The sequence below is a fragment of the Rhinoraja longicauda genome, chromosome 11, assembly GCF_053455715.1.
Source record: "Rhinoraja longicauda isolate Sanriku21f chromosome 11, sRhiLon1.1, whole genome shotgun sequence".
In the NCBI taxonomy this organism is placed as follows: domain Eukaryota; kingdom Metazoa; phylum Chordata; class Chondrichthyes; order Rajiformes; family Arhynchobatidae; genus Rhinoraja; species Rhinoraja longicauda.
The window spans coordinates 26,305,783-26,325,145 of NC_135963.1; the positions used below are offsets into that span (position 1 = coordinate 26,305,783).

Genomic DNA, 19,363 nt, shown 5'->3' on the forward strand with positions numbered 1-19,363 from the left:
GAAGAAAGATTCTAAGGGGAGTAGGAGGCAACCATGGCTGACAAGGGAAGTTAGGAATGGAATAAATCTAAAAGAAAAGATGTATAACACAGCAAAGCGTAGTGGGAAGCCAGAGGATTGGGAAACTTTCAAAGGACAACAGAAGGTAACAAAACGGCCAATACGGGCTGAAAAGATGAAGTACGAGGGGAAGCTAGCCAAGAATATAAAGAAGGACAGTGAAAGCTTCTTTAGATATGTTAAGAGAGAAAGAGTAGCAAAGTCAAATGTGGATCCCTTGAAGGCAGACACGGGTGAAATTATTATGGGTAACAAGGAAATGGCAGAAGAGTTGAACAGGTACTTCGGATCTGTCTTCACTAATGAAGACACAAACAATCTCCCAGATGTACTAGAGGACAGAGGATCTAGGGGGGTAGAAGAACTGAAAGAAATTTGCATTAGGCGAGAAATAGTATTGGGTAGACTGATGGGACTGAAGGTTGATAAATCCCCAGGGCATGATAGTCTGCATCCCACGGTACTCAGGGAGTTGGCTCTAGAAATAGTGGACGCATTGGTGATCATTTTCCAATGTTCAATAGATTAAGGATCAGTTCCTGTGGATTGGAGGATAGCTAATGTTATCCCACTTTTCAAGAAAGGAGCGAGAGAGAAAACGGAATTACAGACCAGTTAGCTGACATCGGTGGTGGGGAAGATGCTGGAGTCAATTATTAAAGAGGTAATAACGGTGCATTTGGATAGCAGTGAAAGGATAAGTCCAATTCAGCATGGATTTATGAACGGGAAATCATGCTTGACTAATCTTCTGAAAATTTTTGAGGATGTGACAAGTAAAATGGATGAAGGGGAGCCAGTGGATGTAGTGTATCTAGACTTTCAGAAAGCCTTTGATAAGGTCCCACACGGGAGATTGGTGAGCAAAATTAGAGCACATGATATTGGGGGTAGGGTGTTGACATGGATAGAGAATTGGTTGGCAGACAGGAAGCAAAGAGTAGGAGTAAATGGGTCGTTTTCAGAATGGCAGGCAGTGGCGAGTGGAGTGCCGTTAGGCTCTGTGTTGGGGCCGCAACTGTTTACCATATATATTAATGATTTGGATGAAGGAATTAGAAGTAACACTAGTAAGTTTGCGGATGACACAAAGCTGGGTGGCAGTGTGAACTGCGAAGAGGATGTTAGTACGTTGCAGGGTGACCTGGACAGGTTGAGTGAGTGGGCAGATGCATGGCCGATGCAGTATAATATAGATAAATGTGAGGTTATCCACTTTGGCGGCAAAAACAAGGAGGCAGATTATTATCTCAATGGTGTCAGGGTTAGGTAAGGGGGAAGTGCAGCGAGACCTGGGTGTCCTTGTACACCAGTCACTGAAAGTTGGCGTGCAAGTACAGCAGGCAGTGAAGAAAGCTAATGGCATGTTGGCCTTCATAACAAGAGGATTTCAGTATAGGAGTAAAGAGGTTCTTCTGCAGTTGTATAGGGCCCTGGTAAGACCACATCTGGAGTATTGTGTACAGTTTTGGACTCCTAATTTGAGGAAGGACATCCTTGTAATTGAGGCAGTGCAGCGTAGGTTCACGAGATTGATCCCTGGGATGGCGGGACTGTCATATGAGGAAAGATTGAAAAGACTAGGCTTGTAGTCACTGGAGTTTAGGAGGATGAGAGGGGATCTTATAGAAACATATAAAATTATAAAAAGACTGGACAAGCTAGATGCAGGAAAAATGTTCCCAATGTTGGACGAGTCCAGAACCAGGGGCCACAGTCTTAGAATAAAGGGGAGGCCATTTAAAACTGAGGTGAGAAGGAACTTTTTCATCCAGAGAGTTGTGAATTTGTGGAATTCTCTGCCACAGAGGGCATTGGAGGCCAAATCACTGGATGAATTTAAGAGAGAGTTAGATAGAGATCTAGGGGCTAGCGGAATCAAGGGATATGGGGAGAAGTTTGGCACAGGTTACTGATTGTGGATGATCAGCCATGATCACAATGAATGGCCGAAGGGCCTAATGGCCTCCTCCTGCACCTATTTTCTATGTCTGTTTCTTTCTATAACAATAGTAAACTGATATCAATATTTAAGCACTAAATCTCTACCACATCTCTCAATCCCTTCACTGATTCTGTGCTTTCAACTGACTGCCTTAGTGTCTAGTCTTAGTTGAGACATAGTGTTCTTTGGCTAAACATTTGAAAGATCAAATACATAATATAAAATCTGCAGCTTTGTCATTGGTTCTCTTGACTTCTCCAGCTAAACTTCATGTTCCACTCTAAATAGCCTTCTGCTCATTAAACTCAATTGTGCTTATCCAATTCTGGATGAGATCCATTCATTCATTCATTCATTACCCTCTGCTTCCCAGACCAATCAAACTTTTTGTCATTGCTTAAATCCCACTGTGTTCTAATTTTGACTCGTGTCTGTAAACTTCTTTAGCTTTATAAACTCTCCAAACTCTGATTCTGGTTCTCGCTTTTCTCCATTCCTCCTTTTCCCTTTGCATTGGCAGATATGCTTTCAATTGCTCTTTGTTGTCAGATTCATCAACCTAGCCTCCTTTGCAATTTACTTCTGTTTTTAGATCCTCCTTAAAATCTATCTCTCTGACTCAGGTTTTTATTACCCTGATAATCCTTTACTCTCTTGCATCTCTTCGATCTCAATAAATGTTTTAACAGTAACGTATAATTGTAGTCCAACTTTTATATTGTTTTGATTTATCAGTATCCATGAAGAGCTGCAATAATATTTTGTTGGCTGATTTTTGAAATCATTTAGTTTGCAGTAAACTTTAACTGGTTGCATATTTAATCTGTATTCTCTTCTGATTCTAGGTCTGTCATATAGACTGCCAAGCAGAAGGTGGCATTCCTTCTTATTCTTTTACATTGATGGTAATCTTCTTTCTTCAACAAAGACAGGAGCCTCTTTTACCTGCTTACTTGGGCCCATGGGTGAGAATTATAATACTTTTTCTATGAGGGAAATGCTCATCCTATTTTCCTTGATATTTGTATGATTCAATGATCCTTTATTGTCATGTATACCGAGGTACAGTGAAATTTGATTTGCCATACAGTCATACATTTTTAAAAAAGTAACAAGAGACATAACTACATAAAGATTAAACATAGACTTAAACAACCACCACTGCGGTGTGTGAGAATCCACAGGGCACACAGCATAAGCGGAGACCCTCAGCCATCAGTTCAATGTCCAGGCCACACACACACTCCTTCACCGTGAAGTGACCAGAGTTGTACTGACCACTGTCACTCTCTGCAGTCCCTGTTTGCCCGAACAGTCAAAAGGACGTCCACACTCGCACTAGACTCCAGGATGTCCTCGTGGAGCGATGTCCCCGCAAACACTGAGATCACTGCACTCACAGCACTCCCTCCGAGTCCTCACAGGCAGCACTGCAATCTTATTTTTCGGCGACCTTACATTCCCCACTGTGATGGAAGGCAAATAACTTGTACCTTCTTTCCTCCTTTTCTCCCGCGGTCGGGACAATCGAAAAAATCCGCAGTTGGGGCGATCGAAGCTCCCGCAGTCGGCGATCGAAGCCCCCGCATTGGGACGATCGAAGCTCCTGCGATCAGGGCGGGCGAAGTTCCTGCGGTTGGAGCTCCCTAAGTTAAGGCCACAGTGCAGACGGAAATATGATACGGAAAAAGTCATAAAGTTTCCCCTAACCCCATCCCCACATAAAAGAAAAACTAAAGATACACTAAAACATACAAGTAAAGGGACGAGACAGGCTGTCGGCGAGGCTGCCATGTACGGCTCCACCCGGTGGTCATTTGTTTCTGACCTAGTTTAACTAAACATAGCACAAAAAGTAAGGAAATTTGTGTTTGGTAGATTATTTCTTTGTTGTAACAATGCTTCTTGGCAATAAATCTTATACCGTTGGAAAGCCTGTTTATTTCCCTTTTAAATGGTGCCACATTTGTAAGGAACATGCATTTGTGGGATGAGCAGCAGAGCTGAGTATGTGGGTTGCGCCCATGAAAAATCTGCCAAATCTTCTCTGCCAATGCCAAACAGCTTATTCTGCCATTGACTCTTGTTCGGTGTTGTTTGGTGGATTGGATGATTGAAGTCTGAAGAAACAAGACATATTGGCAATTTAACAATTTATTCATTTAATAAACAGGAGCCTCAGTAGCGTGTGGAAGAACCATACACAGCCACAACAGCCTGGCACCTCCTCCTCATGCTGGTCACCAGCCTGGTCACACACTGTTGTGGGATGGCATCCCATTCTTCAACCAGCATTTGTCGCAAGTCAGCCAACGTGGTTGTGTTGGTCACTCTGGCACGAACAGCACGCCCAAGCTGATCCCACAAGTGTTCAATGGGGTTGAGGTCAGGACTGCTGGCAGGCCATTCCATCCTCTCCACTCCCAAATTCTGGAGGTAGTCTCTGAGAAACCCTGCTCTGTGGGGGCGAGCATTGTCATCTTGGAGGATAGAGTTCGGTCCCAGACTGTGGAGATATGGGATTGCCACTGGTTGCAGAATCTCATCTCGATATCTCTCTGCATTGAGATTGCCTCCAATGATGACAAGCCTCGTTTTTCCAGTCAGGGAGATGCCGCCCCACACCATCACACTGCCTCCACCAAAAGATGTTACTCTATCGGTGCTGCAATCAGCATAGCGTTCTCCGCGTCTTCTCCACACTTTGACCCTATGATCCAACTGCCGTAGGCAGAATCTGGACTCATCGCTGAACATAACGTTCCTCCACATGTTCAGGTTCCAGTGCACGTGTTGCCGACACCAGCGCAAACGGGCCTGATGGTGAAGGGCAGTCATGGCAGGCCTCCTGGCAGCCCTATGAGACCGGAGATCGGCTGCGTGCAGTCTGTTCCGAATTGTCTGGGCAGAGAGCCGTCGGCCATATCGTCCTGCAAACCTTGACTGCAAATCTGTAGAAGACAGCCTACGGTTCCTAAGTGCTGACAGGGTGAGGAAACGGTCTTCTTCGGGTGTCGTCTTCTTGGGATGCCCACTTCGCGGCCTGTCTCTGACATCCCCCGTTATATGGAACTTGGCCTTCACTTTGGAGATGGTACTAGGGCTCACTCCAAATAATGCCGCAACTTGGTTTTGCGGAACACCAGCTTGAAGTTGCCCTATCGCACGGGCCTTATCCAGATCAGTCAAACGTGGCATGCCGATTCTTGGAGCAGACACCTACTGACCACTGTAGCAGGGCCCATGCTCACAGATGCTGCCAATCAGGTGCCAATCAGGCACCTGATTGTCAGCACCTGGGGGTACCAGAAGCTCAAAACAAGAGTCAATAGCAACAGCAGAATAAGCTGTTTGGCATTGGCAGAGAAGATTTGGCAAATTTTTCATGGGCGCAACCCATATACTCAGCTCTGCTGCTCATCCCACAAATGCATGTTCCTTACAAATGTGGCACCATTTAAAAGGGAAATAAACAGGCTTTCCAACGGTATAAGATTTATTGCCAAGAAGCATTGTTACAACAAAGAAATAATCTACCAAACACAAATTTCCTTACTTTTTTTGCTATGTTTATTGAAATGTGATAGACTTCAAATCCCATGACTACTGCTTTACTTGTTGCAGATATCTTTACACTTCCGTATAGCATCTTTTTTTATTTTTTATTCTGCAACTGTCAGTGTTTTTAATATGTTCCATAATTTGTTTTCCCAGTTTTATTTGGAGATGCAGGAATTTCATGTTGTTATTTTCTAAAAATTAGATTGAAGGCTTTGACTTAAAAAAGATTGATGAGTATCACCTGAAGGGAATACGGAATGATGAATATGTATTATGGGAACACAGAACTGCAAATTCTGGGGAATCAAAAAGCATAAACAGTGGAGATGGAAAAAGCTCAAATAAAACTGATCAGAGAAAATCTAACAAAAAGACGGAAAGCAGTGAACCTAATACCCAAAACAATTCACTGAAGGATAAACAAGGCAGAGTAAGTGTGGTATATTGTTCTGTGTTTTAACATCTTTACTATTATAAATATTCTGTAATAATGCTTAATTTTTTGGTATCTCTAAAAAAAAAATCTTGTCAATGGAGCCATTGAGTCCATGCCAACTCACAGAGCAACCCCATTCCCCAGATTATTTCCCTGCAACCTTTTCTCTCTCTCGCACGTCCATCATTACTTCCCCAATTCTTTACCTCAAAACTACACAAGGGATAATGTACAGTGGCCAATTAAACTACAAACTATTTTGACTCCTCCCACTTTCTACATATCAAATGTGTAGCCTTGTGTACTTGCATGGACTCCAGCTGCGCCTGTCTTTTCAGTTGCTAAATGGACCAGTCTTTGTCCCAAACCTACACTGGCACCCTTCCCCAACTCTTTCTCCACTGCATCAGTGACTGCATCGGTGGTACTTTCTGCATTTTTGTAGATCGCATCAATTTACCACCTTTGCTACAAATATTCATCCACCTACAATTTCACTTGGACCAAATTTGACACTTCTCCCTCTTGTGGATCTCTCTGCCTTCATCTCAGGAGACAAATTAGCCCCTGTAGTCTACTGTAAACTCACTGTCTCCCATCTTGACTATACCGCTTCCCACCCTCTCTTGTGTAATTAAGCCATCCCTTTCTTCCATTCTCTGTCTTTGTGTCTTAGTTGCATCTGTTCTCATGATGAGGCCTTCACTCACATTTTTGCCATTTCCCAGAAGTTTGATCCCACCATCTCCTACTTACCCCCCCCCCCCCCCCTCACAGACAGAGCAGATGGAGTTCCCTTGGTTCTCACCTTTTACCCCACTAGGTTCTACAATTTAGCATATCATCCTCTGCCAGTTCTACCTTCTCTAAAGAGATTCCATCACCAATCACAACTTCCCCTTTCCCCATCTTTCTGCTTTCTACAAAGAGCCGTCTCTCTCTGACTCCCTGGTCTGCTCATTCCTCTCCATCCACATCTCCCCACCTCCTGCCAGTTTCCTCTGAAAGGGTGGTGCAATATTTGACCCAATACCATCCATAGACCTAAGCAACCCTTACATGTGAGTTACAGGTGAGAGATTCATATGCACCTCTTCCAAAACAATTTCCACCTTCCACATTGCATATGCCGGCCGACTTTATATTGGAGAGACCAAGAGTAAATGAGGTAACTGTTTTGCAGAAACTGCTATGGTGAGGTAAAACACAAATCAGAACAACGGCTTGTATTCCATTTGGATGGCCTACAATCCAATGGTATGAACATTAAATTTTCCTATTTCAAGTAACCTGCATCTCTTGTGTTCCTCTCCTACTGCTATTAGTCCATCTAGATACTTTATCCCTTTGTTCACTTTTTCCATTCTCCCTCATTATCTAGATTCATTACCTTCCCCCGCCTCATTCTATCTGCCTATTACTCACATATATCTGAGATCCTTTTCCCTTGGACTACCCTTCCTATCCCTCATCTGGTTCAATTTTGCCCATCATCCCTCCTTTAACTTGTTCCATTTATCACCCAGCAGCCCCTGTCTCAACCTTCTCCTTTCCCTCCCCCACCTGGCTCTATCTGTCCATCATCTCAATTGGTCCCAGCTATCACCAGCTCATTATACTGACTATCTTCTCTTGACATTGAACCCAAATGCAGGGTCCCAACCCCAAACATCGGCCACCGCTTTTCCTCCACAGATGCTGCCTGACCTGCTGAGTTCCTTCTGAGTTTGTTTTCTGCTCCAGACTACCTTCTCGCATATGAGCTGAGGGAAGAAATGAGAGCACTCTGGGAAATTCATACAGTCACATGCAAACTCAGCACAGATAACACAGTGAGGCAGCTGTTCTGCCTGTGTCCTACTCTGCCACCCACTGCCCTTGAACAGTGAGAACTTAGAAGTTTTGTTTAAAATTACATCATTATTACTTTATAATATTAACACTTAGGTAGGCAATTATCATATATTTTTTTAATCTATTAAAGGATTAAACTTATCAGCTCAGATAGCGATACATTTTCAAATCTCTGTAATATTCATACTTGCATCTTGTTAGAAAATTTACTGAAATCTTTAAATTGAATACCATGGTGGACTACAGCTTCAATACAAATGGAGAGTATACCAAAATTATCCATCACTGAAACTCTACATAGAATCATGTAATTTTAGTTGTGTCAAAGATGACATACCATCCCCCTCTTAGTATTTGAAGTGAAAAAGTGACAATAACAAATACAAATACAAATGTAAATCCATTTAGCAGAAGGGAAAACATTGTGCTTAAGTTGATATGTATAGTTTGATTTTACCACCTGAATATAAATATATTTACTCTGTATCATAAACTAACTAGTAGTTAGTAATTATTTCTGCTTTTAATTCAGTATTTTTTTAAATTGTGATTTCTGCTGAGAGTTGGCCACAGTAGGGCCTAATTTGGAGGCAACTACCTGAGAATTAGCAATTTTGTAATAGAATTGGTTTCTATTTTTATATCAATACAATTCTAATTCTGGTTAGTGTTAAAACTTGACCTTATACTGTAGTTCAATCATGAAAAGACCGAAAGAGTTTTCATTGATCATGATCAACACATTCTCATTTCTTTTTTAGGCTGCATTGAAGTTTGGTTCATCACGCCCAGTTTCTCTTGGACTCCTCTGGCTAGAATTGCTTAAATTTTACACTCTAGAGTTTGCATTGGAAGAATATGTTATCTGTATACGGGTAAAAGATCTTGTATCAAGAGAGCATAAAAACTGGCCAAAAAGGAGAATAGCCATTGAGGGTGAGGGTACCATTATTTATTAAATAATAAGCGAAATAGAAAGTTAATCAACCAATCAGAACCTAGTGTACTATTAAAGTGAATGCATGACAAATTTCAAAATTGAATATCATGAAGTCCTCCAAGATTTTTGGGGGTTATATTTGAGATTTTGAACGTTAATATTACAATGAGATATCTGTTTATCAGGGATCACCTATTGCTATAACCAGTTTCTTGTAATTTAGAATTTCAGTTTGGTTCAATGGTAGCATACCCAATGGCTTTATCCAAGTTAATAATTTGATGCAAACGTCACTGAAGCATGTTATGTGTTCTTAAGGAGTTAAACTTTATGAAAAGAACATTCATGAAATATGCTTGGAACATTACTTTACATGGATACATAGACAATAGATGCATTTACATAGATACATAGACGATAGAGCCATTCGGTCCTTCGACCCAGCACCGCCATTCAATGTGATCACGGCTGATCATCCACAATCAATACCCCGTTCCTGCCTTCTCCCCATATCCCTTGATTCCTCGAGCCATAAGAGCTCTATCTAACTCTCTTTTGAATGCATCCAGTGAATCGGCCTCCACTGCCTTCTGAGGCAGAGAATTCCACAAATTCACAACTCTGTGTGTGAAAAAGTTTTTCCTCATCTCAGTTCTAAATGGCCTACCTCTTATTCTTAAACTGTAGCCCCGGATCTGGGATTCCCCCAACATCAGGAACATGTTTCCTGCATCTAGCGTGTCCAATCCCTTAATAATTTTATATGTTTCTATAAGATCCCCTCTCATCCTTCTAAATTCCAGTGAATACCCCAGTCGCTCCATTCTTTCATCATATGACAGTCCCGCCATCCCGGGAATTAACCTTGTGAACCTACGCTGCACTCCCTCAATAGCAAGTACACTTTTACTGAGTACTTCTCTTATAGAGACTTAAGAAAGCCATTTAGCCCCTCAAACCAGCCTATCTCTAAGATAACTCCATACATTTCCTTTTGCTCTCTCATGTAATATCTAGAAAGTATTCCCGAGGCAGACTCTGTGCCTATAAAAATTGTTTTTAAGACTGGCTGACAACTGTGCAATAGTGCCCACTCTACATTTGGTGCCAGTGCTCATCTTGATTTAAAAATAACCATTACATTTGGTGTACAGAAAGACCTTGTGGTTCTGATATTAAGTGTAATAATGTCCAAACCCAATTTACTTCATCATTGGGTGTTTGTACTTCTGGGATTGAGGAGGTAGGATAGGAAGGAAGGAGAATTTTTACCATCTATGCTAAGCACCAAGATAATTTTGAGTGGTAAACTTACATTGGGTATTGATATCACTCTGACCTAGCTCCTTTCACAGAGGCTCAATTCATTGTATGCAAGAGTGAATCAATAGCCCAGTAAATATGCTTTTCCCTACCATTGACTTTATTATCAATTGAAGTCTGTTCTTAGAGAAATAAATTTAATTTGATTAATATTCCATTTTGGTCAGGACCTAGCTTTATGGCTTCAGTCAAGCAACAATGATATCTTAATTTTCTGACAACTGTGCTATAAATGTCACTGAACATATTTTAAAAATATATAGTTAATTTTTAAGAAAATTATTTAATTGATTTTTTTATAGACCCTTTTGCACTAAAGAGGAATATTGCTCGGAGTTTGAACAGTCAGATGGTGTTTGAGTATATTCTGGAGCGATTTAGGACTGCGTATAAATATTTTGCATCTCCACAAATGAAAGATGGGATCAAGGTAAAACCAGATGCTCGGAAAAAAGGGAAAGTTTACAATAAAAAGATTGCAAAATCTGAAGAATGTCCAGGGAATTGTCGTCCACCACAAAAGGGAACTGCAGTGGAGAAAGATGGGAAAGAACTTTCCACCAATAGAGAAATTGTAAATGGAACCAGTAACTGTGGAACACTGGTGTTTGATAACACAAGTACTGAATCTACTGAAAACAGTAAAAAAGATTTTGAACATTTAGAATTGAAGCATGTTTCATCTACCGATGAAATTGCAGTGAATTTGCTAAAATCTGATTTGGGGATTCAAGAGACTGGCAACTGTACAAGAGATTCCAATGAAAGATGGCTCAATAGCAATTCGCTGGAACAATCTACTGGAAAACTGAAGTCTGATTCTTCTGAGAGTTGTTCAAAGAAGGCAGAGCTGAAAGAAACAGGACTTGCATTTAACAGTATGGAAAATGAGACACAACCGGACAGTTTACAATCGCTAAGACATAAAGATAATTGTGAACTAGAAGTAGACTGCTTAGAAGGAACTAATTGCACTGCCAGTTGCATTTCAACTACCTCACAGATTTGCACAACAGAAACAGAAGCTCCTAGCTGCAATGCTGCTGATGACATGGACATTGCATCAGAAGCAGGGGAACTACATTATGTCTTTGAGAAAAGCATTCTAACAAATGGAAAGGTAAGATTCTTTAGATTTTCATGAAAATGCTATGATACATAAATCTTTGAATCATCCATGTACCTAGAAGCAGTAATGTTTCAAGTTTGGTCATTCAAGGCACGAATTAGGATAAGATCCTATTCCAGGTTATTTTGGTGAATTGGCAAAAATATGCTCTTGCATTTGTGTCATTTGCCGTTTTGTTTTGTTTTGCTATCAAAATTTAAACTAAAGGTAACTATTCCCTGCTGAACAAACCATTATGAGCACAGGGCTAATTATTATAAGCACAACATGTTAAGTAATTTACACCTAATTCACAGAAATAATATTTGAAACAAGATGCAATTTGTTCCTCTGTGATTTCCCCTTGAGTGATTGCGATGCAGGTCTCTTTTTCCCCTCAGCTGTGTATATTAACTATATTAACTACTGTTTCTTTCCTTATTCTCTACTCTTTCTTTCTCTTCCACTTTCTTTCTTCCCTCTTCCCAAACCCCGCCCCCCCAACCCTCTATTTTACACTGCTCGTTTGTCTCAAAAACAATAGTTTGAAATTCTCATTAAAAAATCTCATTCAAACATTGTTCAATGGCAAAAGTGAGTTAGGATCTAAAGAGTTTCAGATTCGCGAGTACAAAGTTAATTTTGGCACAGGATTTTCAAAAATATAGATCTTTTTGACAGGTTTAGAATTTGATTTCAAAGTAACTATTTTTTTTGTCCAACCATCTGCCTATCAAAAACCTCCTTCACCTGCATCCATCTATCACTTGCCAGGTAACACAAAATGCTGGAGTAACTCAGCGGGCCAGGCAGTATCTCTGGAGAGAAGCATCTCTCCAGAGATGCTGTCTGTCCCACTGAGTTACTCCAGCATTTTGTGTTACCTTCGATTCAAACCAGCATCTGCAGTTCTTTCCTATCACTTGCCAGGGTTTGTCCTGCGCCTCCTCTCTTCCAGCTTTCTCTCTTCCCCCCCCCCCCCCCCCACCCCACCACAATCAGTCTAAAGAAGGGTCTTGACCCGAAACATCACCTCTCCATGTTCTGATCTGCTAAGTTACTCCAGCACAACAACAAAAAGATCTTGGTGGGCATTTAAATTAAGCTGCAGTTAAAAGTCCCTCAAATCATTTCGCCATTTGCAATCAGTTTTGTGATTATACTCCTTTCTGAATTTGGACTTGTTTGTACTGAATCTTCTGCCTGCACACACCTGGTCTAGGTACAGTGGCCAGATTTACCAGTCTTGATAGGACGCAAACCTGAGGGATTGAAAGTTGGCTTGGATTAAACTCTGTAATTGTTTTGTACTGTTCTTAAATGTCTCTGACGTTTAGAACCATTTTAAACATGTAAGATTGATGTAACGACATTTTCAATTTTTGAAAAATGAAAAATAAATTTAATTGAAAAGAAATTTGAAATATTAAGGAGTAACTGAAAGCATCAAATTAAAAGAAATAATTTGCTGCAAGCTTAGAATCCCTATTGAAATAAGCGAAGTCACGAAATCCACACCTGGTCAGGCCTAGTATGGGACTGGAGAAGCAATTTCCCCTAGCATAGTGTAGCAACAGATGCAGTGCTATCTCAATGATTGAAAACCAGCGGTTACAAAGGGAACCACTGGCCATGAAGGCAGATTCATGTTCATAAATCATAGCAGAATTAAATCATTCGGCCCTTCGAGTCTACTCTGCCATTCAATCATGGCTGAACTATCTTTCCCTCACAACCCCATTCACTTGTCTTCTCCCCATAACCTTTGACACCCTTACTAATCAAGAACCTGTCTATCTCTGCTTTAAAAATAACATTATTTGACCTCCACAGCTGTCTGTGGCAATGAATTCCACTGATTCATCACCCTCTGAATAATTAAATTCCTCCTCATCTCCTTTCTAAAGGTACGTCCTATTATTCTGAGGCTGTGCCCTCTGGTCCTAGACTTTCCTCTAGTGGAAACATCCTCTCCACATTCACTCTATCCAGCCCTTTCACTATTTGGTAAGCTTCAATGAGTTCCCCTCCTCATCCTTCTAAACTCCAGCGAGTACAGCCCACTGCCGTCAGATGCTCATCATACGTTAACCCAATCATCCCTTGGATTATTATCATAAACCTCCTCTCCAATGCCAGCACATACCTCTTCAGATATGGGGCCCAATACTGCTCACCCATTCATCCCATTCTCTTCCTTTTCCCTCTGCTTTGATGCTTAACTATTCTGAATGAAATGAAAGTACAGACAGATAGAAACTGAATATTTAAATATCTATTAAAAAAAGACACAAAGTGCTGGAGAAACTCAACAGGTCAGGCAATATCTCTGGAGAACGTGGATAGGCGATACTTCAGGTCGGGCACTTCTTCATATGACATGACAAAAAGTGTAGGATAAAGATAGAAGAGGCATGAAATTTGAAGCCTGGGGAAAGAACATAGATGGAAGAGAATAGAGAGAAATGGGTAAGCATCCAAGTGGGACACAGGAAAAAGAGGGAGGAAAGTGTGTGAAGGGGGGGAGATCGATGTTTGTTCATAATGACCTGAAATAGAGAATTCAATGTTCGTGTCGTTGGCTGTAAGCTATTCAAGAAGAATATGAGGTGCTGTTCCTCCAGTTTGTGAGTGGCCCAACAAACACAACCCCTTTTCACCTCTCCTCCCACTTTTTTCTCCCTCTCTTTCCAGTGGCCCACCTGGATTCTTGATTAGAACAGGTGTCAAGGATTATGGGGGGAAGGCAGGAAAATGGGATTATGAGTCCGAGATCAGCCATGATTGAATGACGGGGTAGACTCGAGGGACCGAATGGCCAAATTGTACTCGTATAACTAGTGAACGTGATGCCCACCCATTTCTTCCTTTCCCTTTTGTTCCATTCCACCGATACTCCTTCCCCAAGCTTCACATTTCATGCATTTTCTATCCTTTTAATACTTTTTGTCTTTTCATCTCTGGCCTTTGGCCAACCATCTGCCTATCAACCCCCCCCCCCCCCCCCTCACTATTGAACTATTGACATGAATTAACAAAATCCATACTAAAAAAACAAGGAAAAGGAAATAAAACATTACCCATTGACACTGGAAGAAGAGGAAAGCAAAGCAAATCCTCAAAAAGTTGCCTGTTTCTAAACCATTGGTATTTCATTTTATTTGGTATTGGTTTAATAAAGCAATCAATAGCTGAGTTTGAATGTTCATGGTGTTTGCAAAGGGGCCTGTGATATGAAAGCCAAATACTTCATCTCCAGAGCTTCTAGTCCTGAGGATCTGGACGAGAGGCAGTGCACCACAGGATTATGTCGATGGATTGTAGCAGTCATACGGAGTGCAGTGCAGTTTAGCATATAGTGGGACAGTGACAGTGATGGGGAATAATCAAACCATTTACTTAATTGAAGTTATGTACAATAATAATATTTTCTGTTATTTTCAGCCTCCCACGATTGTGTGCAGCATCTGCAAACGAGATGGACATTCAAAGAACGATTGCCCAGAGGACTTCAAGAAGATTGATTTGATGCCTTTGCCACCTATGATAAATAAATTTAAACAAATTCTTGATCTAGTCTGCACAAAATGTTATGGTAGGTTCAGTGTTGTCATATAACGTAAATATTAGATTAAGTAATGCTTTGCACAAGGAATATACAATCTTTACTTAAAATGTAAAAATATTGAATCATTGATGTTGTATTACTTTTTTGATCTCATATATGCCAGACGTAAATGATTCCAATGTTGCTATAAAATTTGTAAATTATGTTAATTTCATGTGAATAAAACAAGCCCTAATCAGCACAAGAATCTTTACTAAAGGAGTTAAAACCAATGTTATGGTTGGTTTCAAAAGAAGTTCTGGAATTCAGTACTTAGATTGCAGGTCTATATATTTTTATACTGGATAGTAAATAAACGAGGAAGAAACATAAATTATCTTCAAAGGTTTTTAAGCAAATACAACTCATTATGTAGACTTATCTGAACTTATTTATTCAAATAAAATCTAGTATTATTAAATTCTGATTTCAGATGAACTTTCACCTCTGGAGGAGCAAAATAGGGAACAAACCCTAGCAAGTTTGGAAAGATTTATTCGTAAAGAATTTGATGGTAAGTTCTACATCAGGGGTTCATTGTCTTTTCCATCTTAGGACCTTAGTGTCATTAAAATTCGACCAACTCTTAGTGACCCTTTGTCCAAATAAAATTATATGTTTGTGCCCATTCTTTCAATCCACACTCCACTCGTTAGAAGGCTAAAATGTATCTGTGGTGATGTAGGAGGTTTGGTTTGTGAAACCAAATCACCGCAGTGAATGAATGCACCGAGATTGCAGAGGATGGTGTGAGATTAACCATGAAGGATAAATCTGGAGAGTGCGTAGGTAAAGAATAGAGCGGATCCAACCATTATAAACTAACAGTATTCACCCAATCATCTCATTATATTGAGCACCGTAAACTCCATGTGAACCTGAAAGGTGTAATGCGAGTTTGAGTCTGGAAACAAATAAAGAGGTGGGATTGGATGTCTGGATGAACGAGAAGGGTGGGGAAAGAAAGGGAAAAGACTGCAGGCCAGAACCAACTGAAAGGGTGCAGGTTATGTACACAAACCTGAATTGCACCAATGCTAAATGGATCTTTAGCGCACCCCTTGAAACCTTCTCAAATTTAAACAAATTAAGGACCCTTATGTCAGCAGTAATCAAATTGTATGGTCGAACGGGAATTGATACTCCTTTTCATACGTTTACTGTTCCTAACTATTATATATTGTCTCGATTTTCTCCGTTCCTTTGTCTCTCCAATTTCTGTTCCCTTCTCCAATTCCTTCTCTAATTTCTTTGTTCTATCCTTCTTGCCCATCTTCCTTTATTGATCAATTCAGCTGATCTCTTTCCTCCTTTCTCTTCATCATTCTATTCCTTTGCAAATAGATCACTAATGTTTATCCATTAACTTGTTTGAATGCAGACAAGGCCAGATTGTGTTTGTTTGGTTCCTCCAAGAATGGATTTGGGTTTCGTGAGAGTGACTTGGACATATGCATGACTTTGGAAGGCCATGAGACTGCAGAGGTGAGATCTATTTAGGATGGAAAAGACAATTGTGAAATGCAGGGAGGTGAATGGGTGGTGACTGGCTCCTTATAAGAGAAGATGATTTTATGGGGATAGAGGGAGCAGAATGTGCTAGTGAAACATCACGAGAACCATTCAAAAAATTCCCTAATTGCCATTTCAGACCTGCAGGTAAAATTTCAATTTGATATCATTATATAACATTTGAGCATTTTCTAGAAATGTAACATATTGGAAAGCATTTTTTTTCCTCCCATCATAGATAACATATAATGAATAAACATATAAGATTATTAAGGGATTGGACACGCTAGAGGCAGGAACCATGTTCCCAATGTTGGGGGAGTCCAGAACCAGGGGCCACCGTTTAAGAATAAGGGGTAGGCCATTTAGAACGGAGAAGAGGAAAAACGTTTTCACTCAGAGAGTTGTAAATCTGTGGAATTCTCTGCCTCAGAAGGTAGTGGAGGCCAATTCACTGGATGCTTGCTAGATAGAGCTCTTAATGATAGCGGAGTCAGGGGGTATGGGGAGAAGGCAGGAACAGGGTACTGATTGTGAATGATCAGCTGGCTCGAAGGGCCGAATGGCCTACTCCTGCACCTATTGTCTATAACCAGATAGTGGAAATATGAAATGTATTGGCAGAAATATTAAAAGTTACAACCACACTTAAATCTATTTTTGTTTTCTTTTCTCCAGAATGGTTCACATAATACATTCGACCACCCGTCAGAGAAATATGTCACTCCTAATACATGTTATCGATCTTTGTCCTTGTTTTCCGAACCTTTCACTCATTAAAATTTGTGCAGCTGGAAGTGCTGCTGCCGCACAGTGCCAGAGACCTGGTTTCAATCTTGACCTAGGAATTCCTATGTGGAATTTGTATGTTCCCATGTGACTGCGTGGATTTCCTCGGGGTGCTCCGGTTTCCTCACACATTCCTAAGACGTGCCAGTACTAATTGGCCTCTGTAAATTGTCCCGGGTGTGTAGGGAGTGAATGTGAAAGTGGGATAACATAGAACGAGTGTGAACAGGTGATCTATGGTCAGTGTAGACTCGGCGAGCTTAAGGGCCTGTTTCCATGCTGTATCTTTAAACTAAATTAAACGAAAATAATAGACTTGAATTTGCCCATATGGTCATGCTTTGCTCCAGATCAAATTAAATTTGCTTTCTTTGATGCCATCTTTTTATTTGTAATTTGTTTTTGAACCACGTTCTCATGTGATGATACAGGTATTTTCATTTGCACTTTATATTTTTCTGGACCACTAGAATACTAGGTCATCAGCACAACAGATTAAGTTTATTGGACTTCCAAGTTTTAGATGAAGAATGGTGAATTCTATTTAAACAAAAAGGCAGAATTTTACATGCAAAATACTTTAAAATCAAGCAATGCCACAGTGGAATTTCATTTTCCCTAGAATTTAGGTGGAGGTTAATACAACTATTCTTAATGAAGAGATGTCTCTATTAGATTTCTCCTCAAAGTTGGAGTGGTAAAGAGAGACTTCTTCCACTGGTCCTAATTAATACACTATACTGATGGATTAAAGTAATCGGGTCGCATTCATTTTGTACAAAACATTTTGCTTAATGACATAATTTGCTCCATTCGACAAATCTAATGTTAATGGAATAGAGAACAAATGGGAGAAGTTGCCGACTTCTGTTTATAATGTTTGAAATCTATGGCAGCTATCCATGTTTCAACCGATTAATAAATTTGATTTTAAAGCATTTAATATAAGTTTACTGTGTCGTGCATTGGCTCAGTTGCAGCTTGCATTGACCGCCAAAATATGGAAATTATGGAATTCACATATAAAATATAATATTCATACTTAATATATGTGACTCCCTTCAGCAAAGTGTAAAGGCTCCCTCTAATCTTGATATCTTCTGAAGGATTCATTGAAACAGTCATTCGCTGTCTCTTCATAAAGACTAATGAAGATTGTGCCATGTCACTCATTTAACTCGACCTCCTACTTGCCTTTCACTCAGTATACCCACAGGTGGCTAATCTTGACAGTCGCATCCAACTCTCTTAGTAGTGAGTTGGTAGACTCTGCTGGCAGCTCAGCTATGACTCTCCTACATCTCTCCACATCTCCCTTCAAAATATCCATTCATTTGTTCTTTGCCATACATGTGCTCATTGTGAATGATGAGGTTGAATCATGGCCTTTACAGAAACTTGACTAATAGGGGTTGATACCATTCTCCTGAGTAATCCATCTGCACTTTGCTGGGCCTTCCACATTAGCTGAATGAACGTAATTTGGTATTGAGCAAGCTGCATGCTGGGGTTTCAGTATAAATTTGGAACGTAATGCACTGATTCTCAGATCTAAGACTTAGTTGCTTTCTTACAGAAACTCAATTGTAAAGAAATAATAGAAGGTCTGGCAAAAGTTCTTAAAAAGCATCCAGGTATGAGCATTAAAACTTTGAACTGATAATCAATATAAACTTTAATAATGACTTGAGTAGTAAACTTTTCATACATTTTATTTGCATGCTTATATTTGTCTGCTGCATTTCAGCTTTTGATTTATTATTGGTAAACTTGTATTGATCATTATATAACATTGGGACAGACCATCTCCCAAGATTGGCTGGGATTCTCCGGCAGACAAGCCTGTTCAAGATTGTGACATTGCTCTGGTGAACTCCTCATGGAGTCCACTGGTGCAGAGTCACTCCTCATAGATCTCAGGTTGGAAAATCTGTCTGCTGAGCCTGCACCAGGTTGCACCAGGCACAATTTAACACCCCCCACTAAATGAATAGGAGAATGAGCTGTCAGAAGAAAGGTCAGTAATACTTTTAATTGAGTTGATTGAATTGTTTTTGAGTTCTCTGTGTTTGTCTGTCTTTCATTTTTTTTTCCAGAATAATTTTTATGTGGTAGTTCTTATTTTTGACAGGTTCTGAGTGAAGTTGAATGGTTGTGAATTTGAAATACTATTCGACTGTGACAGCTTTGGTAGTCAGTGAGCCTGAAAAGAAAGATCTCACTGGCCA

The 19,363-nt window shown here is 40.3% G+C and overlaps 1 protein-coding gene across 5 annotated transcripts in view; it reads left to right on the forward strand.

Moving 5' to 3' along the window:
- The window catches only part of LOC144598396 (terminal uridylyltransferase 4-like), a 78,359-nt gene that overhangs the window by 37,097 nt on the left and 21,899 nt on the right, over positions 1 to 19,363 (forward strand). For all 5 annotated transcript variants that reach the window (XM_078408524.1, XM_078408523.1, XM_078408527.1 and 2 more), the window contains 8 exons: positions 2,851 to 2,970; positions 5,769 to 5,996; positions 8,618 to 8,792; positions 10,422 to 11,239; positions 14,672 to 14,822; positions 15,268 to 15,348; positions 16,216 to 16,319; positions 18,712 to 18,769. In XM_078408524.1, coding sequence (XP_078264650.1) covers positions 2,851 to 2,970; positions 5,769 to 5,996; positions 8,618 to 8,792; positions 10,422 to 11,239; positions 14,672 to 14,822; positions 15,268 to 15,348; positions 16,216 to 16,319; positions 18,712 to 18,769 — 1,735 coding nt within the window. The remainder of the gene's footprint in view (positions 1 to 2,850; positions 2,971 to 5,768; positions 5,997 to 8,617; positions 8,793 to 10,421; positions 11,240 to 14,671; positions 14,823 to 15,267; positions 15,349 to 16,215; positions 16,320 to 18,711; positions 18,770 to 19,363) is intronic.